General features: G+C 43.3%; 1 protein-coding gene across 2 annotated transcripts in view; it reads right to left on the bottom strand.

Moving 5' to 3' along the window:
• Positions 1 to 938: 938 nt before the first annotated feature.
• The window catches only part of LOC112264909 (histone-lysine N-methyltransferase 2B), a 72004-nt gene continuing 48689 nt past the window's right edge, over positions 939 to 24253 (bottom strand). For both annotated transcript variants that reach the window (XM_024441828.2, XM_024441829.2), the window contains exons 23-37: positions 12905 to 13039; positions 12395 to 12553; positions 12054 to 12171; positions 10509 to 10587; positions 10099 to 10262; positions 9702 to 9860; positions 7000 to 9445; positions 6732 to 6839; positions 5559 to 5692; positions 5261 to 5392; positions 4785 to 5037; positions 4447 to 4560; positions 4261 to 4344; positions 4031 to 4160; positions 939 to 3740 (exon numbers count right to left, since the gene is read on the bottom strand). In XM_024441828.2, the coding sequence (XP_024297596.1) occupies positions 3465 to 3740; positions 4031 to 4160; positions 4261 to 4344; positions 4447 to 4560; positions 4785 to 5037; positions 5261 to 5392; positions 5559 to 5692; positions 6732 to 6839; positions 7000 to 9445; positions 9702 to 9860; positions 10099 to 10262; positions 10509 to 10587; positions 12054 to 12171; positions 12395 to 12553; positions 12905 to 13039 (4491 nt within the window). In that variant the 3' untranslated portion in view covers positions 939 to 3464. The remainder of the gene's footprint in view (positions 3741 to 4030; positions 4161 to 4260; positions 4345 to 4446; positions 4561 to 4784; positions 5038 to 5260; positions 5393 to 5558; positions 5693 to 6731; positions 6840 to 6999; positions 9446 to 9701; positions 9861 to 10098; positions 10263 to 10508; positions 10588 to 12053; positions 12172 to 12394; positions 12554 to 12904; positions 13040 to 24253) is intronic.

The raw sequence follows: 24253 nt of genomic DNA, 5'->3' as shown, positions 1-24253 counted from the left end.
TCATATAAGCCAGATAGGGTTATCATGTACATGCCCTTATATCAGTCATCAGTGAAAAAAAAGAGGGTGTCTTCTCCTGCATTCATCAGCAACAGAGCATTGGGGCAGGCACATGTCTGACAGCAATGTGTATGCAATTACAATAATGAATATGGTCAATAAAATAAAAGTTAACATAAACATACTGTTAACATGTAGGCTATGGTGTAATGGAATGTTTTGACATTTATGTAGGTGTCATAACAGCCATAAAATAACACAAATATGCCACAACAGGTCTAAATATGTCATTACAATGACAAGTTGTCAGCTTTTATGTCAAATGACATGTCAAGTAAAGTGTTACCCTTTACTTTTACTCAAGTATGATAATTGGATACTTTTTCCACCACTGCTTATGTCACCTTAATGATATCTGAGTGAGAGTGACTAACAAAATCAATGGGTGCCCCCTGGAGGTCAGGGCCCCCGGGTCGGTATTCGGCCATGATTACTATAAGTTTAGATAACTGGATAGATTCATTTACCAATCTAAAAATGGTTAGCTGACATGGCTAATTGAGTGACTATCAGTGACAAAACAAGAGAAACTGCTGATGCTCAACCACATTTTGAAGTACACTAAAGTGTCAAAACAGCCAGTCAATTAATCAACGCATTACTGACTACTGGTGAACCACGGTGTCTCGCGACCCCCGTTTCAGTCCCCAGTATGTATGCTGCAACAGCTTGTATGTACCAGGGGGCTAGGGTCAGCCTGTCTTATCTGGTGCACTGTGAGCTCAATCATGCTCCCACTAATTTCTCCCCCAACCCCACCCTGTTACCTAACACAATCACAAAGTGTACATCAAGACAGAGAGTAGAGTTTATAACAATCATCATTTAAAGTTCTATTGAATCAAATCAAAAACAAATCCCTCAGTAACATTTCTTCAAACCTTTCAAGATCTTTATTAAGCCAAGAACATCAAGAATAAAATAAAAAGTGCGTAGAAAAGATGTAACAGGTTTAGAAATGTTGTATACAACTATGTACAGACAAAGTTCGCTTTGTGCCAAGGTAACAGAACCATGTTCAACACGCAATGAGAGATTCATTTTTATTTTAAATATTTAAATAATCCTACAGAAATAACAAACTGCATTTATTCATTACTCTGGGACAGAGACCCCTCCAAACCCCAACTAAAATCCGAAACATGTAGATTGTGTCCTTTGATGCATGCACAGCCAGCTCAGTGCCCTAAATTGGGTTGCACATTCGAGCCAGCACAGCACCAGTTGGAAACCAAGAGCAAGTTACAATATCCATATTAGCATATCACTTAGAACAAAGCTGGATTGGCCATGCATTCTAAGTGGTATGCTACAGTCAATGCTTGACTTGGGCTGGAACAAACAGAAACTGAGTTCCAGCACCTCAAGCACTGGCTGAAGTAGTTACTGTAACAGTCATTATCTTCTCTTGTTTATGTCATGGTGAGCCACAGAGGTAGTACACCCGCAAGAGACAGGGGAGAGGAGTGTCACCGTCAGGTAAGTAGAAGGGGAAAACAGAGAAGATAAAGGACGACTAACTGAACATAGGCTTCGACCAGGTATTGTACTGTAAGTTTCATGCCCCTGTTTAAAATTAGTGGGTGTTCAGTAGCGAATATAAACCAGGTTAATATTTGACAACACATATTTATTTATTTTCATTAGCATTTTGATTATTCATTTATACCAATATACAACAATACATATACAAATTGGGTTGTAAAATGATAGGGAGGGAGTAGAGTACTATCAAAGCATTTTTTTCCCTCACCCCAAACCATATTACTTTCCCCAATATTAAAGTCTGGAAGATCATGAACAAAACAGCACAAAAACAATAGTGAAAAAAAAGTATACCTGGCAGACTAAAAACATGTTTCATTATTTCTTTCTAGAGGGGTGCGTCACAAGATATGTTTTCACAGATCTAAAGCATGACATTCTAATTTCAAGTACAGGGGAGAAATGAGTGAAGAACATGTTTAAAGGTAGACTCAGCGATATGATGTAGATGCAGAAAGTAAACAGCATAGTGGGTCAATTTCCGCAACAACTAGAACACTTAAGAACGAGGTTCAGCTTCGCCACTGTTTTGGTGCCCTTGCTAACACGCTGTAACCTTGTGAACTGCACATGTGCAGACACTTTGTTAGATTGAAGTCTTGCTATTCGTGGCAACGTCATTTCGCTGAGTGTACCTTTAATCATGTAGGGATTTCATTAAAAACATAGGTGAAAGCAAATCTTTTGGGTAGTTTTCATCAGCACCTTCATAAAAGAGCAACAATCTGAACTTGCCCCATGCTCATAAGAGTTCTGTCTTGTATGTTACCTTTTTTCCCTATGGGCCCTGGACAAAAGTAGTGCACTATGTAGGGAATTTGGGATGCAGACTGTTATTATGGTCTCCATAATATCAAAATGGACAATTAAAATATAGCTGCTCTAAAAATGTATACTGGAGGTGGCTTGGGTCAAAGTAAAAAAATAAAACAGGCTTTTCTTCGTCCAATTTACAGGTCAGCATTGCCTTTTATGTACAGCAATGCTTGCGCTTATGACCATGGAAAATAAGGTGCTAAAATCAGTTGCCTCCACTTGAATGTAGCCTTCTATTGTCATAGCTACAATAACATGGAATTCCTCTTTAAAACAGAGTAATTGACAGATGAGAAACAACTGAAATGAAGTACATAACCAACCACATCTCTGGTCCAAGTGATCAGCACCACAACTGTGGGATATTTAGCTCCATTTTTATTAGAGGCCATTGGCGACTGAGTCAAGAACGTAGACAAACCAAGCGAGTTGACCATGAGATTGCGTAATGTCACCAGTGTACGAAATTACTGAGGTCTGAATCAACTGGGTTGACTTGCAGGCCTAGAATAAATGCCTGTAGCTGTAGACATTTTGTCTCACAAACACTGATAGCTCTTCATACCACAAACGTGTTGTATCATTGGCGCCCTTTTTGGTTTCTTCGACAGAGGGAAGCCCTCTAGGACAGGGTGTTTTTCCAAACTCGGTCCTGGGGCTCCCCCTGGGTGCACGTTTTTGTTTTTGCCCTAGCACTACACAGCAGATTCAAATAACCAATTTATCACCAAGCTTTGATTAATTTGAATCAGCTGTGTAGAGCTGGGGCAAAAACCAAAATGTGCATCCAGGGGGCCCCAGGACCGAGTTTGGGAAACCCTGCTGTAGGATAGAACCCCAAAATGTCCACCAGTCAGTCTTTAAATTAAAATGTGTCATATCAGTCAGACTTTAAATTAAACTAACTACGGAGGAGGCTCCAATTCATCAGTACTTATTGGCAACACTCCTATCGCCATATCATTGCATTTTCCCTCGTCTCCTGGTCCATATTCCTCTATGAATTCAAGTACTCCTCCAACGTGGTGTGTTTGGCTGGTCTTTTAGTTGAGGAAGCGGCGGCAGCGCCTGGCGGCACAGTTGCAGTGCAGCTTGCTGCCATCATCCTCAATGGGGAACTTGTAGTCGTAGGTGAGCTCCTCGCCGCGGTAGATCTTACGCAGGGCGAAGATGACGATGTGCTTGTGGCTGTCCACGAGGATGACGCGTGAATAGCAGTTGGGCTCGCACGAGTGGTTGATGAAACGGGCGGCGTTGCCGTGCATGGTGGCGTCGACCACATCAAAGTCATCAATGCGGAACATGTAACAGCCGATGCCCTGACGAGGAGATAAGAGGGTTTTAGATAGTACTTTATTGAAAACCCAAAGGGGAAATGTTTGCACCAGCTATTAAAACACCAATACACAAAAGACACACACTAAAAGCCGCACACCATGAATACAAGTTAAAAATCTAAGTGCGTAGATTAAAATGTATCATTGCGAATGGTAAAAATATACTTAGTTACTGAATGAAATTAGATGCATTGCTGTATATTTTGCTTTGGTGTATTTTCTCAAATGTATTTTCCTCTGTATGATCGCTCCATTGATTGTTGTTGACCAACCTTGCTGTCATAGTATTTCTCTTTCTTGTCTGTGAGAACAGCACGGATGACGTTGCCTGCGTACTCGATCACCATCTCCCCTGCCTCAATGTTCCTCTTGCAGAACAGACCGCGTCCATGAATTTCAGACCTAGGACAAGGAAAAGATCAAATATAGAGTGAAAATTAAAAGTAGTAAGTAATCATAATAGTAATAATATCAGAACGTTTAAAAATAGTTTCTTAGTGACCTGTAAACCCCCACTGCTTCCTTGGAGGTCTTCTCCAGGTGTCTGAAGCGCATGGCCATGGGAAGCTCTGTGCTGGTGGCTCGTCTATGAGATGGGAACATGGAGAATCCAGTAGGTTAGAACTTCTCTCACTCAGAACAATTAAATGACAGCATAAACTCAATGGTAATTGTGGAGTTGTCTAACCTAGTGGATTTCAATGGGAAGTCATCATCCTCCTCGTCACATGGCGTCGACATGATGTCAGGCAGCTGTCTGTGTTGAGATGCCAAGAAGTTGAACATGTCGAAGGTTGACTTCCTGTGAGGGGACATGGGCAGAGAGGGAATTTGTTTAAATGCAGGAGATGTAGGATTCGGGCTATAACATTTAGATTCAATGACTTTACAAATCTGACAGTAAGCTTCAAAATATATATCACTTCTACATTCTATAAAGGGATAAAGTTATGGCGCCCTTATGGCGAGATGGCTCGGTCGTCAACATACCTATTTTAACCACAGACATCAGTGCTTGGTTCTTACCGTGAGTAGACCTCAGCGCGGGCACAGCCACTGGGGTTGATGGGCAGCTCGTCGTCAGGGGTGTCGTAGCGGTGGAAGCGAAAGCGGTGTTGCTTGCACCCTGCGGCGCCCTGCAGCTGCTCCAGTAGGAAGATGACAGCGTCGTGGAGCAGGCCCAGAACGCGCGCCCCGCTCACCCCGCCGAGGGGCAACGCCTTCAGGTGGAACCCTGCTCGGGCCTCCAGGACGCCGTCAATCACCGCTCGCCATGCCACTGAGGGAGGGAGAGGCAAGAAAGAAAGAAAAGGATATGAATAAGAAAGTATTAGAATGATACTGCATAGGGTCGTTTTACTGGACTCAGACTAAGCCTAGTCTTGGAGTTAAAAGCCAGTACAAACAGATTCTGCATAGAGAACGCTTTTATATACAAAAAGGAATAGCTACACCTATGTAAGTTATAGCTAGTGTTTCCGTAGTTAGGCTGAGATTCTCACCCTCTATGCTGTCTGCCTGTACATGGAAGCCATCGTCGCTGGTGATTTCAAAGCGCAGGTGGGGCTGGTTCCTGTGGGCGAACATGGTCTTGTCCTGTTTAGGTGGCGGCATGTCCTCGTCTGAGCTAAAACCTGAGCGGTTTTAAGTGTGTTAAGAATAGGAAGGTTAAGTCAGATTTTATTTGTCAGAAATTATAAATATTTTTTAACATTCATAACACACTTTTTAAATATGGGTTTTGGTTGAATGGGGACAAATCTTAAACAATCATATGTATAACCGCTCAAGGTTGCCCACCTGAGTAGGGGCCCCAGTCAGAGAGATCTCCATGGCGTGCGCTGACCCACACATGGGTTTTCCCATGGATGTTGCTGCTACTCTGAGTGGTGCTGCTGTTGGGCTGACGCTCCATCTGAGGTATGGGAGGGGGTCTATAAGACAAGACACACAGACATGGTGTTATATGAATTCAAACTAAGGTGTAAAATAGTTTAGATACTGATGTGCCTTTCTATGGAAAGGGGTGCTCATCTGGGTTGAGTCATTGCAAAAAAGAAATGTGATGGCGGACCAACTGAAGTCAAAAGACGGCAGCTTTTTTTGTATTAATAAAAGAGCAATAAAAGAGTAGCCTTATGGGTCATGGTGGAGACAAAAATAACAGCTAGGCTAATATGTTTTTTCATTAGTTCCCTCAATTTTATTAATCCATTCCCTTAATTTAGGAATTTGTTCCCTCAATCATGTAATTGTCCTCTGAATCGGCATTCTGTCGCCCTCTACACTCCTTTCCCAGAAATTCAGAAACATGCTGCTGCGTGTGTGTTTGCATGCGTATGTGAGACTTAACTAATTTAGCTGCTAGCTAGGCATCTTGCTCGCTATAGCTGTATAGCGACTTAACCAACCAGGCACAGATAGAGCCAGAGCCGCTTTAAACCATCTATGTTCGTACTAAAACTGATAGCTATTTGATTTGTTGCGATGACAGGATAGGATAAGTAGCAAACGAACTCTGCCGGAGTATAGACTAAAAAGGCAGTGAAAGAGTGAGGTTCTCAATAACATATTCAAACAAGAAGAAAATAGCATCTGCAAATCTGTTTACGCAACTAATAAACTTTGATTAGATTCATTTCAAGCCCAGATTGAAGTAGAATTCAATGAACTCTGATCAATTCACGATAAGGACATGTGCTCGAATCTGCAGGGGAGACAAATTAATAAATTGAGGGAATGGATTAATACAATTGAGGGATCGAGTTTTGATATTCAGGGAGAAAAAAAAATAGGGAAGGAATAAAAATCCCAGAGGGAACGGGTTAGTCTAGCTGTACTTTTCCTTCACCATGACCACTAAGGCTCTCCGTACCTACGCATTATAACATTATTTGAGGGATTTAAAATGAACCTTGCAGTGTGTATTTCTGGCATCCATCTTGCTATGGTCACATTTGAGAAGAAACTAACCTGATATTCTCAGGTTGTGGTGGTGGGATGACCTTGAGCTCAACCTTCTCCTGGTCCAGATCCAGCACATCTTTCATTGTTGGGGCTTTGATTCGAACACCACTATTTCTGTGTGAAGAAAACAGTGACTCTTAGTCTGTAAAAATCTATCAATCAATATCTTTAATTGTCCAACTTGGAAAATGTGTAGTGCAGTCAGGGTTCCAACATTAAAAAGTTAAAGAAGAAACAATAAATCTCATATCGTAGATATGGTACTCTGCCTTACCTGCTGCTATCTAGGTCATCCACGTCACTAGAGGGCAACTGCGGGAGGAAATCAGTCTTGCATTTCTTCTTGCCGGGACGCTCAGCGACGGAGGACACTCTCTTAACGCGGACCTGGGACTGAGACTCGGGTACGATGGCCGGCTCGTGACGGAGCATCTGTCCAGGAGCGGCAGAAATGGCTACAGGGGACTGGAGTTTGTTGAGGAAGGGGTGGACCTGAAACTGGGATGGGCTCAGCTGAGATGGGCTCACCCTGAGGATATTAGGCCGTATCCGAGAGGGCTCGCGATGAGTAGCCATGGCTCTGTCTAAAATAGCTTGGGCCTGGTTGCCAGGCAAAGAGACGCACTTGACCCTCACTGGTTTTGCTCCACTCGTCACGGGCATGGCTTGGACCAGCACTCGCCCATCATGCAAACTCTGTGGGGCCCTGATCAGGAGGTTGGTGTTGCTTGCTGGTGTGATGTTTCTGTTAGAGATGGTGGTTGATGTGGTGGTGTTGTTTCTGTTAGTGGTGATGAGATGTGAACTATGGAAGACTGCTGTCCGTGGTGAGGGTGTTGACGTAGAGGGTACGACCACAACCTGGGGAACTGCCCGTGGCAGGGCACCACTGCTGTGGATCATCTTGGCGATCTGGCTGATGCGGCTGTAGGACGGAGAACTGGTGCTGACCGTCTGGAAAGTGTTGGTATTTGGATCTTTCATCAGAATCTGACCTTGACGGTTGACTAGCAGAACTTGCGGGGACGGGGCTGAGTTGGAGGCACCAGACAGAATAGTGGCCGTCAGCTGCTGCTGAGCTTCTTGTCTGGGGCTGGCCAGGCGGATAGCGATAGCTCTGCCCCTAGTGGCCCCTGTCTGGAAGGGTATAGAGTTCATGCCGTTTATTACAAACGGGGTCGGAAAAGCGGTGGAGGGGACTGTCCTTGGAACGCTTCGAACAATGATGGGTGGGGAAGAGGAGGCTACATTCAGAGGCAGAGCAGGTGCAGAAGGTAGGGACACCCTGATGATTTTCTTCTGTGTTGGTGTGGGTTTAGGAGGAATAGTTTTCATGCTCACAGGACTAGGGCGTTGCATGACTTTGATGGTTTTTACAAGATGTTTTGGGTTGGGTTTGGGTTTGGGTTCCGGCTCAAAGTCTGGGTCTCCCATTTCGTCGTCCACTCCAATGAGAGAATCTGTAGAGGAGCCAGAGCTGTCACTATCGCTGTCATCAAGAGCTGCTTTTTTATTATTGGCCAGGTACACTCTGGTGCCGTCGTCAGCTGAAACAAAATGGCCACTACTTGGGTCCAGAAGAACCTCATTCTGGGATTTTGTTTGGTCAGAGTCCATCAGAACCTCCTCTTCAATAGACATCATGTCGCTAGTTGGGTCACAGGTTTCAAACACTTCTTGACTGTCAGCCCCCTGAGCTTCCCCACTCTTCCCCTCTTCCTGAGTTTCTTCCTGATTGCCAGTAGCCTCACTCGAGTCACTCTCAGAGCCATTATCCGCTCCGTCAAGCTGAGCAATGGACTGAGACGTAGGAAGTGGTGGGGTGAGAGGGAGACCTTCCTGCCCTGAGTCCTTGGAGGCTTCACACACCACCACCGTACGAGAGAACTTCAAGTAGTGATCCAGGTCTTCGTCTGAGGAACCGTTCTCCAGATCATCTTTAGAGGCCATGTCTTTGGTGAATACTGAGGCCTTGTTGGCATCCATATTGTCCCTACCCTGAGTCTGGGTCTCCTCCTCTAGTGCCTCCTCCTCTTCCATATCTACTCCACCTGTATGGGACCCTCCACAGTGAAGCGCCACAGTCTCGTTCAGCAAGGCCTCGTCAAACTCCAGTTTGGCATTTAGCACCGAGGCCACCGCAACGTCTGCGTCCGCCACTTCGAATGTTGTGAAGGGCAAGTCCTGATCCGACATCAGGGGGCTGACGTCTGTGTCTTCCTCCATGTTATTTGCTGTCAATGTGATCCCGTTTGAGGGCGCCACCTCTGCTTTCTCTGGCTCGGATGAAGCTAAGAAGTACTGTGGCACGTCAGCGGACACTGGAGTTCGGATTTTGAATGGCTGTCTGATCCTGGAGGAGTGGCGGAAGGCCAGATGGAGGTTGGAGGGGGGGCTGCCGGCGGCGCCAGGCCGCAGGGAGAAAGGGTGGGTAAGACTGGAGGGGGACAAGGGAGGGGAACCCCAGCTGGAGGAGCCAGCAAGAGGTCGTACTTGCCGAGGGGAACTCAGGAGGTTTTCGCTGGTTCTGGGAGGGGAACTGAAGGGGAGGGACCTGGGGTGGAGGGTGCCCCCTGAACGGAGTGTCATTGGTCCCGCGAGGCCGTCGGTGGGGGAGGAGGAGTCCCCTGAGTGGCAGCTCAGAGACAGGCGACGCGGCCGGCGGGTATCGTCCAGGTCTCTGAGAGTCAAGATGTGGTGGGATTTGGACATGGCACTCCCTAGAGAGAAGAGGATCACCAGTCAGTGTCATGGCAGAAAAGTGATATTAACATTTTATATTGAGGTCATTTAGCAAACTCTCTTATCCTAAGGGACTTAGTTTATTCAATGTAAGGTTGCTAGGTAAGACAACATATCATATCGAGTAAAAACTTTCCTCAATAAAGCAGATATTTCACTTATAAATGATTTAGATATGAAACTAATATAAACTGGTATTGATATCAAACTTAATGTCTAAGGGAGTGGTGTTACCTGGGGAGGGAAGAGGTCGAGATGTTCCTCCTGCTGGTCTCCTGGTTTGTGTGTAACCAGGGGTTTTGGCCCCAGTCTCCTGTTTCAGGGGAGACTGGGTGGTGCTGGGAGATACCTCAATGGGCGGAGGACTCAACACAGCCTCTGGAATCTCCATTTCTGGTCAAGGAACAAGAAAGGAGCATTATTTACTTTGAAGAGTCCATTTTGAGAATTAGTAGATTGTCCCTTATCAATAGAAAAGATTGTATGATCCCCATGTACTTAAGTTGTTATACTTATCCTTCCGTTATTTATTTCAATAGAACATAAACAAATATAAAATAGGGGACATCAAGGTTATCCATTGAAGTGCTCCACCCTACTACCAGATAGGGGCAGGTATGGGTTTCCTGACCTTGATAGTAGCTGGGGCTGTGGGCTATGGTTCGGTTCTCCTCCTGGTCCCACCACAGTGGTTCCCCTGGCTTCTCTTCGAGTGGAGAACACACCTCTGTCACCTTAAAGGTGTACTTACAGCGCCGACGAGGGTCCACTGTGCTCCAGTACAGCCGAGAGCACCTGGACGGAGGAAGAGGAAAAAGGTGAGTAAAGTAAAATATATAAACACAATATTCTAAAATGAACTCGAGGGAAGCTATCCTACAAAGTAACTCAGGAGTTTTATACGGCCATTCATTTCTTATATTAACAGTATATTAAATTAGACAATGACAACCCTGATTAAATCATTCAGAAATTGATTATTCAACAGGAATCAAAATGGATGCTGTCGATGTCTGGTCACGTGGATTATTGGTCACTTACTGATAGCCCACAGGACACAACCTCGCTCCATTGGCTGATAGTTCAGTCAGCACACCCAGCCTGTTGATCTGCAGAGAGCCTGGATATAGAAGGAGACAGATGGATGGTTTCAGAGGGTTTCACATGTAAAAAAGGGAATGATTGTTGGCGGTAATATAAATCCCTTACTGGCCATACTTTTAGAGCATATGGGTCACACCTTCCAAATAAAAAGCAGGGAGGCTTTGTTCCCAATGGCACCCTATTCCCTATGTAGTGCACTACTTTTGACCAGAGCCCGGGGCTCTTGTTAACCCTTTACACTCATACCCGTATACGGGTTGACAATGGCAGATTTGGACACTGATATGTTCCTGCAGTGGCTACACAGTTCCATGCTATACGTCAGAGCTCAGGGTCTTCGCTTTACAGGTTTTGACTTGACAGCAGTTCTGAACTTGAGCACTGCATGCAACAAGAGGTTTTGCTCTAAATTAAGAGGACTATCTGTTTTGAAAGGTGAGACGTAGAGGATTATAATAAATACCGGTTTTGTGTCATACAAAGCAAGTCTTAAATGTGCACTTCGCATTTCCATACAAAACTCATGTAATTTACAGAGTCAACGTTTACAATCACTATGTTTGATGTATAGTTACAAGATGACATGGTGTTTTACCCTGGGTGGTCCTTAACCAAATGAGATGTTTTCTGTATTGTGAAGCAAATTTGCAGCAGACCATGATTCTGAATGCACTCCTGATTCCATTCTGTTCACCAAAATGCACTGCTTCTCTGAGTTGCCTTGTGAAAGCTTAACACCAAGATCTAGCTAGTCATGTTGGTAACAAAACAAGCTTTCAAATGATGCCCACCTGACCCAGATGGCAATTTATAAATGGACAGTTTTTGGATAAACAACAGTAACTGTGTGATGGCAGGGATGCAGAGCTGTGTTCCAAACAAAACAAGTGTGCTTGCTGTAGTTCCTCAACGGCACAGCTAGGAGAGCTCACAAAAGCACGTTATAGTTGAAGACTCTTCTTTAAGTCATAAATGTGCCAAGGAACTGTGGCCACTTGGAGATACCAGTTTGACCTCATACCAAAAAAATGCCACGGGTTTGAGTGAGGTCAAACTGGTATCTCCAAGTGGCCACACCTCCAAAGTGTACACAGTTCCTTAGTAAATTGAACCTAACCCAAATTTTTCAAGAATATTCATATTAAGTTACTGAATGTATCCATAGTATTTTCAGATTTTGTTATCAACAAATGTGGCAAAAAGTACAGTAAATGTAAAATGCACATAAAATGAACAGTGTAATGTTTGGATTCAGTCTTGTGTTAGGTGAACTGTTGTGTTCTCACCTTTAGTCTAATAATTTGCCCATAATATCCAAACTGTTCCGTTTTAATTGCTACCATGATTATGCATATGCTTTCCATATTTCTTCAGTAAGTAAAAAAATATTTCAATTTATCCCCATCCACATAGGCCAATTCCATATAGGCCAATTCCCACTACATAGAGAATAGGGTGCCGTTGGGGATGTACTATACACACCGATGGTCATATTTATAGACTCTGGTTCCAGGCCAGTCAGAAACTTCCTACGGAGGCTGATCCCTTCGAAGTCCACGTAGACCCGCCGGAGAACTTCAAACCCATTCCCAGACACCATCTGGAGAAGAGGGGAAACGGGTGTAAATCCTGTGCAGTAGGTGTATGTGTGTGTCCTAAGACATAACATTGGCCCTAATGCTACACAGTAAGTGACCAGGTGTGAAGTTTGAATGCTGCTGACAAGTCACAGTGAAAGTGGTGGTGCTCAAGGTTGGAAAGACAACTATATGTTTGTTTATGTGTGTGTGTGTCCCTCATTAGCCCATATACAAAAGGTTCACCTTCTCACTGACGAGGTCGTGGTGCCTGGAGCAGAAGACCTTCCTGTCCTCCTGGAAGAAACAGTTGCGGGCGCGGGCGCACATGAAGTGGTAGTTACTCTGACAGGATGAGAGACAGCAGCCCACCGTCGCCCCCGCCTGGCCACAACGCTCACAGCGCTGTAGGGAAGAAAAGGTGGAATGAGTGCAAGGATAGGAAAGAAATCAATGAATGAGAAAGACCCTGAAGAGTAAACATGATCATTTTAACTAAATAGCAGACTTGACAATTCTCTTTGGAACAATAAAGTTATCTTATGACAATGTTACAAACGGGCAATTGAATAGTTATGCCTGAATACAAAGCCTATCGAGTAAGGATGTACTACAGCCTTGATATGTGGGAGGTGTCTCAAATGTCACCCTATTCCCTACACAGTGCACTATGGGACCTGGTCAAAATAAGTGCAGTTTATAGGGAACATGTTGCCATTTGAGATGCAACTATGATGAATTTCTATGCATTCCTACCATATGGCGCCCCCTGGAGACAGCACTGTGTACTTGGAGCAGAGCTCCGTTGTCTTCGTACACCTCAGCGGACCACAGGCAGCAGTTAACGTGGGCCCACTCGTTCTGCCCCAGGTACAGCAGTCTGCCCGCGTCCTAAAATAAAGACGAGGACGTTCAGATTTAGAGTGGACCTGAGACAATAGCTTGTAATACCATTACTGTGGGAATGATGTACGATAGATTTGTTTCACAACTCCAGTCCTTGAGTACTCCCAAATATAATACATTTTTGTTGTCGCTGCATAAAAGCACACGTAATTCAACTAGTCAAGTGCTTGATGACTAGTTGAAATGTGTTGCCTTTCATTCAGTCAGTTAACTTCAGTACAGCATACTATAGGGGAGTTGCACTCTCACATCTTCGGTTGAAGGATCTACAATTACACCTGACAAGGCCAATGAAATCTGCGCCTCGCTGAAAGACCTTCCTTCCACAGGTGATAAGCGTAAGATTCCGCTCTTCACCTTGGTGTGAACAGGAACGTTTCGTGCTACTAAAACAAACAATTGGAACACGAGACAATCTTACGTTGTGCCAACTAAACTCTCCCTTAGTGGTAGAGTGTGGTCTCCCCCTGGACGTTGTGTGTTGAAGTTTGGGAAACTTTATGAGAACCATTCAATCACAAACAATTAGTTATTCTTCAGACTCCTAGGCCTGGCTATAGCAATACATAAGATGACTAACGAGTCCGAAACTAAAAAAAAAAGAAGCCAACAAGCCGGGTTCAGGTTCCCAACCATGACCCAATGAATTCAAATATACTCATGTTTGTAGTCTTGTGTGTCTCAGCGCATGCTCAGGCTGCCCTCACTTGAATCAGTTTGTGTGCGAGATTAGAAGACGGCTTGCACAGTTCCCCTACTAGTTCGCAGCACAGGTTCTCTTGACAATCGTGTAGCATTCTTTAAGGGGCTTGGTGTTTACGATAATGACTTCCTCTCCCGGGTGCCTGTAGCTTGGCTACAGGACGTGGAGATGGATTGGGTCGTTTGGTTACGGCCAAACAGGGTGCTTCGTCAGCCATTGCCAGAGCCCATTGTGTAGGGCTGGGCGATAGATTGAATTATGCTGAACAAAAATATAAACACAACATGTAAAGTGCTGGTCCCATGAACTGAAATAAAAGATCCCAGAAATGTTTCATAAGCATTCCCAATTTTCCATTCTATCAAATTTTGTACACAAATTTGTTTACATCCCCGTTTGTGAGCATTTCTCCTTTACCAAGATAAACCTTCCCCCTGACAGGTGCAGCATTCCATGAAGCTGATTAAACAGCATGATCATTACACACCTTGTACTGTTGACAATAAAAGGCCACTCTAAAACGTGCAGTTGTGTCACACAACACAATGCCACAGATGTCAACATCCAGCTTCTTCAATTGTGGGATCATTGGAAGGCTAATGAAACGGTGGGTTTGCACAATGAAATCATTTTGGCTGTCAAAACCATCTCAGGGAGACTCATCTGCGTGCTTGTCGTCCTCTCCAGGATCTTGATCGGACTGCAGTTCGGAGTCTTAACCAACTTCAGTGGGCAACTGGCACCCTAGAGAAGTGTGCTCTTCAAGGATGAATCACGGTTTCAACTATACCGGGTAGATGGCGTTGTGTGGCGAGCGGTTTGCTGATGTCAACGTTGTGAACAGAGTGCCCCATGGTGGCGGTGGGGTTATGGTATGGGCAGGCATAAGCTACGCACAACAAACACAATTGCATTTTATCAATAGCAATATGAATGCACAGAGATACCGTGATGAGATCCTGAGGCCTACTGTCGTGACATTCATCCGCTGCCATCGCCCCATGTTTCAGCATGATAATGCACAACCCCATGTCGCAAGGATCTGTACACAATTCCTGGAAGCTGAAAATGTCTTTGAAATTGTTGCAATTTGCATTTATATTTTTGTTCAGTGTATTTTGATAAAATAATTACATTAGTGGGTCTTATGGTTGTGGAAAGCTTATATATTTTTTTATTTAGTCTAGGTATAATTTCACAAGCCTTAAATTAATTTGATCATTGACGACTGGTCGATATGCGGTGCATATGACCTTGAAAATAACAACAAAGCTTAAGAGAAAACAAACAAATCTAGATGTATATCGTGAATAGCTCATACACCAAAAAAAAATGTTTTAAAAAAAAAGATTTTTAAGCCCTATCGCTCAGCCCGTGCCCAAAAGATTATCCTGCGTTCCTTGGGTTCCACAGGGTTCAAGGGTTATATCAATCTCCCAGGGTGAGAATTATAAATTGGGCGATTCACTCTCAGTCCACAAGGGGCACTCACCCATAGGTGGCTCACTACTGGGATTCATTGCTGATTCCTGCCTGTAGCTCACAAGTCCCTATGAGATGCTTAGTGATACAGGTTATAGGTTCTATAAGCAATTGGTTGCATCCCTGTGAATTAAATTCAATTACAAATCACTTGTCTTACCACAGAAGCGATCTGTTTTTCAGAGCAGTCTGTCCCTTTTCCAGCTGGGTTACAAGGTGCTGTTGCACCAGTATCTATGACAACCATCATGATCACGATTTTCTCCTGGGTAAATGTTTAATGGGAGCTGTAAAGTGCTGGGTGCCAGCAGGTTATTGGGACGCATCTTACCGCCTAAATCGACTGACGCTCGTTGTGACACAAGTACCCCCAAGGGGCACTGCAAATCGGGGTACTTCACTGATTGCCAGAGCCCCTGAACCCAGAGTGGACCGGGCTTCAGGCAAACCTTGGCACAAACAGTTGTGTCAAACGAAAGTTCCATAATGTTCACAGGTGACAAAAGTGTTGCATCTCTCACGTGTGGGTACAATGAAAAATGTCCCTTCTCCACATTTATACACGTGGTGGTTGAGAGCGGTGGAAAGGGAAAAATAACCAATATCTCCTAGACTACACTTGACAGGAGGCTCGCTGTCGGCTCCAACCAATGTTGTTGATCCATCTTCAGTTCTATCACAGTCATTAAGCTGTTAACGGTTTTGTATTGTTGTAGTGACTGGGTGTATTGATACAGCATCCAACATGTAATTGGAAAACCTCCCTGGTATTTGTGGGTGAATCTGTGTTTGAAATTCACTGCATGACTGAGGGACCTTCCAGATAATTGTATGTCTGGGGTACAGAGATGAGGTAGTCATTCAAAAATCATGTTAAACAGCATTATTGCACACAGAACAAGTTTTAATCTTTTTTAATCTTGAACTCAAGACATCTCAGCTTTAAAATGTTTTAATCCTTTGTAAATATGTCCTAAAAACATCATTCCACTTGGACATTATGGGGTATTGTGTGTAGGCCAGTGACCAATTTTTTTTAAACCGATTTAAAAAAAATACAACTAAAATTGGAAAAAGTAAAGGGGTGTGAATGGGGCTGTTGCAGTGTCTGAGTCCACGTGATCATTTAGTCAGTGTAATTAGGCTTCTCCAAGCTCTGATGCTGCTGCTGGTCATATAGTAGCCTGCCAAACTTGCTAACTGCCTGGTACTCAGCACTCTATTGTCCCTCTAAATCAGTCTGACATTGATACAAATGTCATCGAAAATCTAATCAAACACTTCATGAGAGCCCATGAGCTCATGTTGCGCAACATTTCCATAGGCTATGAGGGAGAAAACAGAGTGATGGAGTCCTCTTTTTAGTAGAGGCCATCAGCTTTCTATAGGCCTACTATATTTATTTCTCAACTTTCCTAATATTAAGCACGTTGTTTATCTTTACAACAGGAGTATAGCCTACTTGGCTTGCATGAAAATGAACCACGGGGAAAGCGTCATCCATTCACTATTTTAAGTGCATAGATGACATGTATCTTTTTTACCGCTGTCCCTGTTGTGATACAGGTGCATGATAACGCTTAATTCTAAATAAAACATTTCACACATATATTATTTAGTATATGTAAAGACAAGATTAAATCAAGAATAGTCTGAAGAGTGCTAATATTGGCCTATCACTTGTGAATGCCTTTTTGCTGCCACTTTTTCTAATCATTGTCACACACCTCATGTAACCTCTCCGATAGGCATATACAGTGCCTTGCGAAAGTATTCGGCCCCCTTGAACTTTGCGACCTTTTGCCACATTTCAGGCTTCAAACATAAAGATATAAAACTGTATTTTTTTGTGAAGAATCAACAACAAGTGGGACACAATCATGAAGTGGAACGACATTTATTGGATATTTCAAACTTTTTTAACAAATCAAAAACTGAAAAATTGGGCGTGCAAAATTATTCAGCCCCTTTACTTTCAGTGCAGCAAACTCTCTCCAGAAGTTCAGTGAGGATCTCTGAATGATCCAATGTTGACCTAAATGACTAATGATGATAAATACAATCCACCTGTGTGTAATCAAGTCCCCGTATAAATGCACCTGCACTGTGATAGTCTCAGAGGTCCGTTAAAAGCGCAGAGAGCATCATGAAGAACAAGGAACACACCAGGCAGGTCCGAGATACTGTTGTGAAGAAATTTAAAGCCGGATTTGGATACAAAAAGATCTACCAAGACCTGGCCGTCCCTCTAAACTTTCAGCTCATACAAGGAAAAGACTGATCAGAGATGCAGCCAAGAGGCCCATGATCACTCTGGATGAACTGCAGAGATCTACAGCTGAGGTGGGAGACTCTGTCCATAGGACAACAATCAGTCGTATGTTGCACAAATCTGGCCTTTATGGAAGAGTGGCAAGAATAAAGCCATTTCTTAAAGATATCCATAAAAAGTGTCGTTTAAAGTTTGCCACAAGCCACCTGGAAGACACACCAAACATGTGGAAGAAGGTGCTCTGGTCAGATGAAACCAAAATTGAACTTTTTGGCAACAATGCAAAACGTTATGTTTGGTGTAAAAGCAACACAGCTCATCACCCTGAACACACCATCCCCACTGTCAAACATGGTGGTGGCAGCATCATGGTTTGGGCCTGCTTTTCTTCAGCAGGGACAGGGAAGATGGTTAAAATTGATGGGAAGATGGATGGAGCCAAATACAGGACCATTCTGGAAGAAAACCTGATGGAGTCTGCAAAAGACCTGAGACTGGGACGGAGATTTGTCTTCCAACAAGACAATGATCCAAAACATAAAGCAAAATCTACAATGGAATGGTTCAAAAATAAACATATCCAGGTGTTAGAATGGCCAAGTCAAAGTCCAGACCTGAATCCAATCGAGAATCTGTGGAAAGAACTGAAAACTGCTGTTCACAAATGCTCTCCATCCAACCTCACTGAGCTCGAGCTGTTTTGCAAGGAGGAATGGGAAAAAATGTCGGTCTCTCGATGTGCAAAGCTGATAGAGACATACCCTCAAGCGACTTACAGCTGTAATCGCAGCAAAAGGTGGCGCTACAAAGTATTAACTTAAGGGGGCTGAATAATTTTGCACGCCCAATTTCAGTTTTTGATTTGTTAAAAAAGTTTGAAATATCCAATAAATGTCGTCCCACTTGTTGTTGATTCTTCACAAAAAAATACAGTTTTATATCTTTATGTTTGAAGCCTGAAATGTGGCAAAAGGTCGCAAAGTTCAAGGGGGCCGAATACTTTCGCAAGGCACTGTATGTGTTAAGGTTTGTATCACAACTAAAGCGGACAAATAACTTCTTAAAATTATGCACAATCCACTTGGCAAGGGGTGTAGAGCCTAACTGGCATACAGTGGGGCAAAAAAGTATTTAGTCAGCCACCAATTGTGCAAGTTCTCCCACTTAAAAAGACGAGGCCTCAAATTTTTATCATAGGTATCAACTATGACAGACAAAATGAGAAAAAAAACAGAAAATCACATTGTAGGATTTTTTATTTATTTATTTGCAAATTGTGGTGGAAAATAAGTATTTGGTCAATAACAAAAGTTTCTCAATAATTTGTTATATACCCTTTGTTGGCAATGACAGAGGTCAAACGTTTTCTGTAAGTCTTCACAAGGTTTTCACACACTGTTGCTGGTATTTTGGCCCACTCCTCCATGCATATCTCCTCTAGAGCAGTGATGTTTTGGGGCTGTTGCCGGGCAACACGGACTTTCAACTCCCTCCAAAGATTTTCTTTGGGGTTGAGATCTGGAGACTGGCTAGGCCACTCCAGGACCTTGAAATGCTTCTTACGAAGCCACTCCTTCGTTGCCCGGGCGGTGTGTTTGGGATCATTGTCATGCTGAAAGACCCAGCCACGTTTCATCTTCAATGCCCTTGCTGATGGAAGGAGGTTCACACTCAAAATCTCACGATACATGGCCCCATTCATTCTTTCCTTTACACAGATCAGTCGTCCTGGTCCCTTTGCAGAAAAACAGCACCAAAGCATGATGTTTTCACCCCCGTGCTTCACAGTAGGTATGGTGTTCTTTGGATGCAACTAAGCATTCTTTGTCCTCCAAACACGACGAGTTGAGTTTTTACCAAAAAGTTATATTTTGGTTTCATCTGACCATATGACATTCTCCCAATCTTCTTCTGGATCATCCAAATGCTCTCTAGCAAACTTCAGACGGGCCTGTACTGGCTTAAGCAGGGGGACACGTCTGGCACTGCAGGATTTGAGTCCCTGGCGGCGTAGTGTGTTACTGATGGTAGGCTTTGTTACTTTGGTCCAAGCTCTCTGCAGGTCATTCACTAGGTACCCCGTGTGCTTCTGGGATTTTTGCTCACTGTTCTTGTGATAATTTTACCCCACAGGGTGAGAACTTGCGTGGAGCCCCAGATCGAGGGAGATTATTAGTGATCTTATAATGTGAAGAAATAGCTTTAATTGTTGATCAACATTTTAAGGTAAACGTTCTGATCCGTTGCATCAGCCACATTGCGCAAAAAATGGTTGTATTAATTTGGGCCTACTTTTTTATTATGAGGGATAGTAGATTGACATAAACTAGTGATTTTGCTGTTTGTTAGGCCTACTCATCTTGATGGCTGATGAAAAGTAAATGTGGACAGTTCCTCCAATATCTTCAACATATACCTCGGAATGCCGCAGTGAAGTACTTGTCAAATAGTGAATGAGTGACTGATGAAGTGTGTACAGCCTGTGCAAAAAAACAGAGCAGAGCTCATGCCTTTCAAGCTAATTGGATGCAGTCTATCACAGTGCCATCCGTTTTGTCACCAAAGCTCCATATACTACCCACCACTGCGACCTGTATGCTTTCGTTGGCTGGCCCTCGCTTCATATTCGTCACCAAACCCACTGGCTCCAGGTCATCGATAAGTCTTTGCTAGGTAAAGCCCCACCTTATCTCAGTTCAGTGGTCACCATAGCAGCACCCACCCGTAGCACGCACTCCAGCAGGTATATTTCACTGGTCACCCCCAAAGCCAATTCCTCCTTTGGCTGCCTTTCCTTCCAGTTCTCTGCTGCCAATGACTGGAACGAATTGCAAAAAATTGCTGAAGCTGGAGACTCATTTCTCCCTCACTAACTTTAAGCATCAGCTGTCAGAGCAGCTTACAGATCATTGCACCTGTACATAGCCCATCTGTAAATAGCCCATCCAACTACCTCATCCACATATTGTTATGTTTTTTTTGCTCCCTTGCACCGCAGTATCTCTACTTGCACATTCATCTTCTGCACATCTATCACTCCAGTGTTTAATTGCTCAATTGTAATTACTTCACCACTATAGCCTATTTATTGCCTTACCTCCCTAATTTTACCTCATTTGCACACACAGTATATAGACTTTTCTATTGTGTCTGTACGTTTGTTTATTCCATGTGTAACTGTGTAGTTTGTGTCGCACTGCTTTGCTTTATCTTGGCCAGGTCTAAGTGGTTAAATAAAGGTGAAATAAATCTACCTTTTTTCAAATCATAGAGTCACATCATGCAGCATTACAATGTATTAAAAATTCTAAACATACAGCCCAACGTTTGTAGAACAACTAAGGTTAATGTAACTCTAAAGAATATAGAAATAATAATTTATTTGTTAACCGCTCACACGTGTGCAATCCGTCAAAATCGTTCGGAGAAAATATCCTTTCTATTTTATTCAGCTTTATTCAATTGTATTCTTCATACTATAAAATAATGCCACGGAATTCTAAGCAAAACTTGTCTGCTAAATGAACTAGTGTAGCCCACAGCCATTTGGCATAGCCAGATCAGGACCTAGCATAGGGACAACTCAGAGTATGCAAATTCTGTTCTGAAATAAGACTACATTTTCTTCAAATCATGCTTCTTTAGACCTGTCTAAAATAAATGGATTTATTGTGACGGTGTAGGCTATATTACATGGATTTATTAGACTTTTTTTTTTAAAGGTAGATGTTCCAAAGGTCTGGATCAGTGGCTTGTAGACTATGTCTAGAAGCCAGGAAATGCTAAATGTGTGTGTGTTAATTAAACAGTAAATTACTGTGAGACTGACAGTTATTTGTTTGACAACCACCAGCGGACAAAATTTCGTGACCTCCACAGCCCTAGCTGTGAATACTTTCTGAAGGCACTGTATGTTACCAAGCAGCGTCTCTCCCACTGGATTGTGGAGGCTTTCTCCCTGAAATATTGCAGCAAGAAGCAAGGGTTACCTAGCAGTGTACATGCCCACACCACCAGTGGTCTGGCGTTGTTTAAAGAGTTGACTGCAGGAGATATTTGTGCTGCGGCGAGTCGGGCATCATCACATACTTTTGTGAGGCTTTATCAATGTAAGGATATACGAATCTCACGCTTATCAACTGTGGAATGCGGGGCTTCCAGCAAGGCGTACATTTCATTGGCCTTGTCAGGCGTAATTTTAGATACTTCTGCCGATGTTACGAGAGCACGACTCCCCCATAGTACGTCGTTTCCCTCCTTCAGGGAACAGTAGTTATCATCACAATATTACGGTCAGTTGGAGGAACACTAATACAGTGCATTCGGAGGGTATTCAGACCCCTTCCCTTTTTCCACGTTGTTACATTAGTTTTATTTAAAAATATATACATATATCCTCACAAAACTACACACAATAAACCATAATGATAAAGTGAAAACATTTGTAACTTTCAAAAATGTATTCAAAATAAAAAAAATAGAAATACCTTATTTACATACAGTTGAAGTCGGAAGTTTACATACAACTTAGCCAAATACATTTAAACTCAGTTTTCACAATTCCTGACATTTAATCCAAGTAAAAAATCCCTGTCTTAGGTCAGTTAGGATCACCACTTCATTTTAAGAATGTGAAACGTCAGAATAATAGTAGAGAGAACGATTTATTTCAGCTTTTATTTCTTTCATCACAATCCCAGTGGGTCAGAAGTTTACATACACTCAATTAGTATTCGGTAGCATTGCCATTCAATTGTTTATCTTGGGTCAAATGTTTTGGGAAGCCTTCCACAAGCTTCCCACAATACATTGGTGAATTTTGACCCATTCTTCCTGACAGAGCTGGTGTAACTGAGTCAGGTTTGTCGGCCTCCTTGCTCGCACACGCTTTTTCAGTTCTGCCCACAAATTTTCTATAGGATTGATGTCAGGGCTTTGTGATGGCCACTCCAATACCATGACTTTGTTGTCCTTAAGCCATTTTGCCACAACTTTGGAAGTATGCTTGGGGTCATTGACCATTTGGAAGACCCATTTGCAACCAAGCTTTAACTTCCCTACTGATGTCTTGAGATGTTGCTTCAATATATCCACATAATTTTCTTCCTCATGATGCCATCTATTTTGTGAGGTGCACCAGTCCCTCCTGCAGTAAAGCATCCCCACAACATGATGCTGTCCCCACCGTGCTTCACGGTTGGGATGGTGTTCTTCGGCTTGCAATCCACCCCCTTTTTCCACCAAACATAACGATGGTCATTATGGCCAAACCGTTCTATTTTTGTTTCATCAGACTAGAGGACATTTCTCCAAAAAGTACAATCGTTGTACGCATGTGCAGTAGTCTGGCTTTTTTTTATGGCGGTTTTGGAGCAGTGGCTTCCTCCTTGCTGAGCGATCCTTCAGGTTATGTCGATATAGGACCCATTTTACTGTGGATATAGATACTTTTGTACCTGTTTACTCCAGCATCTTCACAAGGTTCTTTGCGGTTGTTCTGGATATTGATTTGCACTTTTTGCACCAAAGTACCGTAATTTCTGGACTATTAAGCGGACCTCAACATAAACCGCACCCACTGAATTATTTTAAAAAATATGTATTTTGTACATAAATAAGCCGCACGTCTATAAGCCGCAGGTGCCTACCGGTACATTGAAACAAATGAACTTTACACAGCCTTTACCTGAAACCCGGCTTGTAACAAAAATAAATAGGCTTTAACGAAACACGGCTTGTAACAAAAATAAATAGGCTTTAACGAAACACGGCTTGTAACAAAAATGTGAAAAAATAACAGTAGCCTACCAAGAAAGTCATTGGTCACTATCTTCCTCCTCCTGTGCACTGAAACCACTGAAGTCATCTCCTTCGGTGTCGGAATGGAATAGCCTCAGAATTGCTTCATCCGATGTTGGATCGTTTTCATTGTCGCTCTCGTCACTTTCATCCGGAGGCAAATTCCCCGCTGAGCTCATGCTGCCCCTTCAACACGCAGCAGTCCAGCCTTTCGAAACCCGTTGATGATAGTGGATTTTTTGACAATGCTCCACGCTGTCAGGACCCACTGGCAGACTTGACCATAAGTTGCTCTTCGCATGCAGCCCGTTTTAGTGAAGGATTTCTCCCCACTTGTCATCCAAGCCTCCCACTGAACGCCACCTTAAATGCACGATTTACACTGATGTCGAGTGGCTGCAAATACTTTGGGCCATCTGCTTTTCTTCCCTCTGAAAACTTTTGTTGTCTTTTTGCACTGAGTCAGTTCCTCACGCTGCTGTTTCCAATGTCTTATCATCGACTCATTAAGGCCAAGCTCCCGTGCAGCAGCTCTATTTCCTTTTCTAACAGCCAGATCGATCGCCTTCAACTTGAAATCAGCATCATATGCATTTCTCCGTGTCTTTGCCATGATGAGGGTGACAAAATTACTACCGTAATCAGAATGATGGGAAGTTTGAGCGCCCTCGATTTATGTCACATTATGTGACGGTGCTCAGTTTTTTGGCAGCATGAATAGCGGCGTCATTGTATAAACCGCGAGGTTCAAAGCGTGGGAATAAAGTAGCGGCATATAGTCCGGAAATTACAGTATGTTCATCTCTAGGAGACAGCTGCGTGGTCCCAAGGTGTTTATACTTGTTCATCTGTACAAACAATAGGGCACGTGGTACCTCCAGGCGTTTGGAAATTGCTCCCAAGGATGAACCAGACTTGTGGTGGTCTACAATTGTTTTTCTGA

This window comes from Oncorhynchus tshawytscha, linkage group LG13, assembly GCF_018296145.1.
Source record: "Oncorhynchus tshawytscha isolate Ot180627B linkage group LG13, Otsh_v2.0, whole genome shotgun sequence".
Lineage (NCBI taxonomy): Eukaryota > Metazoa > Chordata > Actinopteri > Salmoniformes > Salmonidae > Oncorhynchus > Oncorhynchus tshawytscha.
Note: the sequence above shows the minus strand (reverse complement) of the source record. Positions and strands in the feature narration are given on the sequence as shown.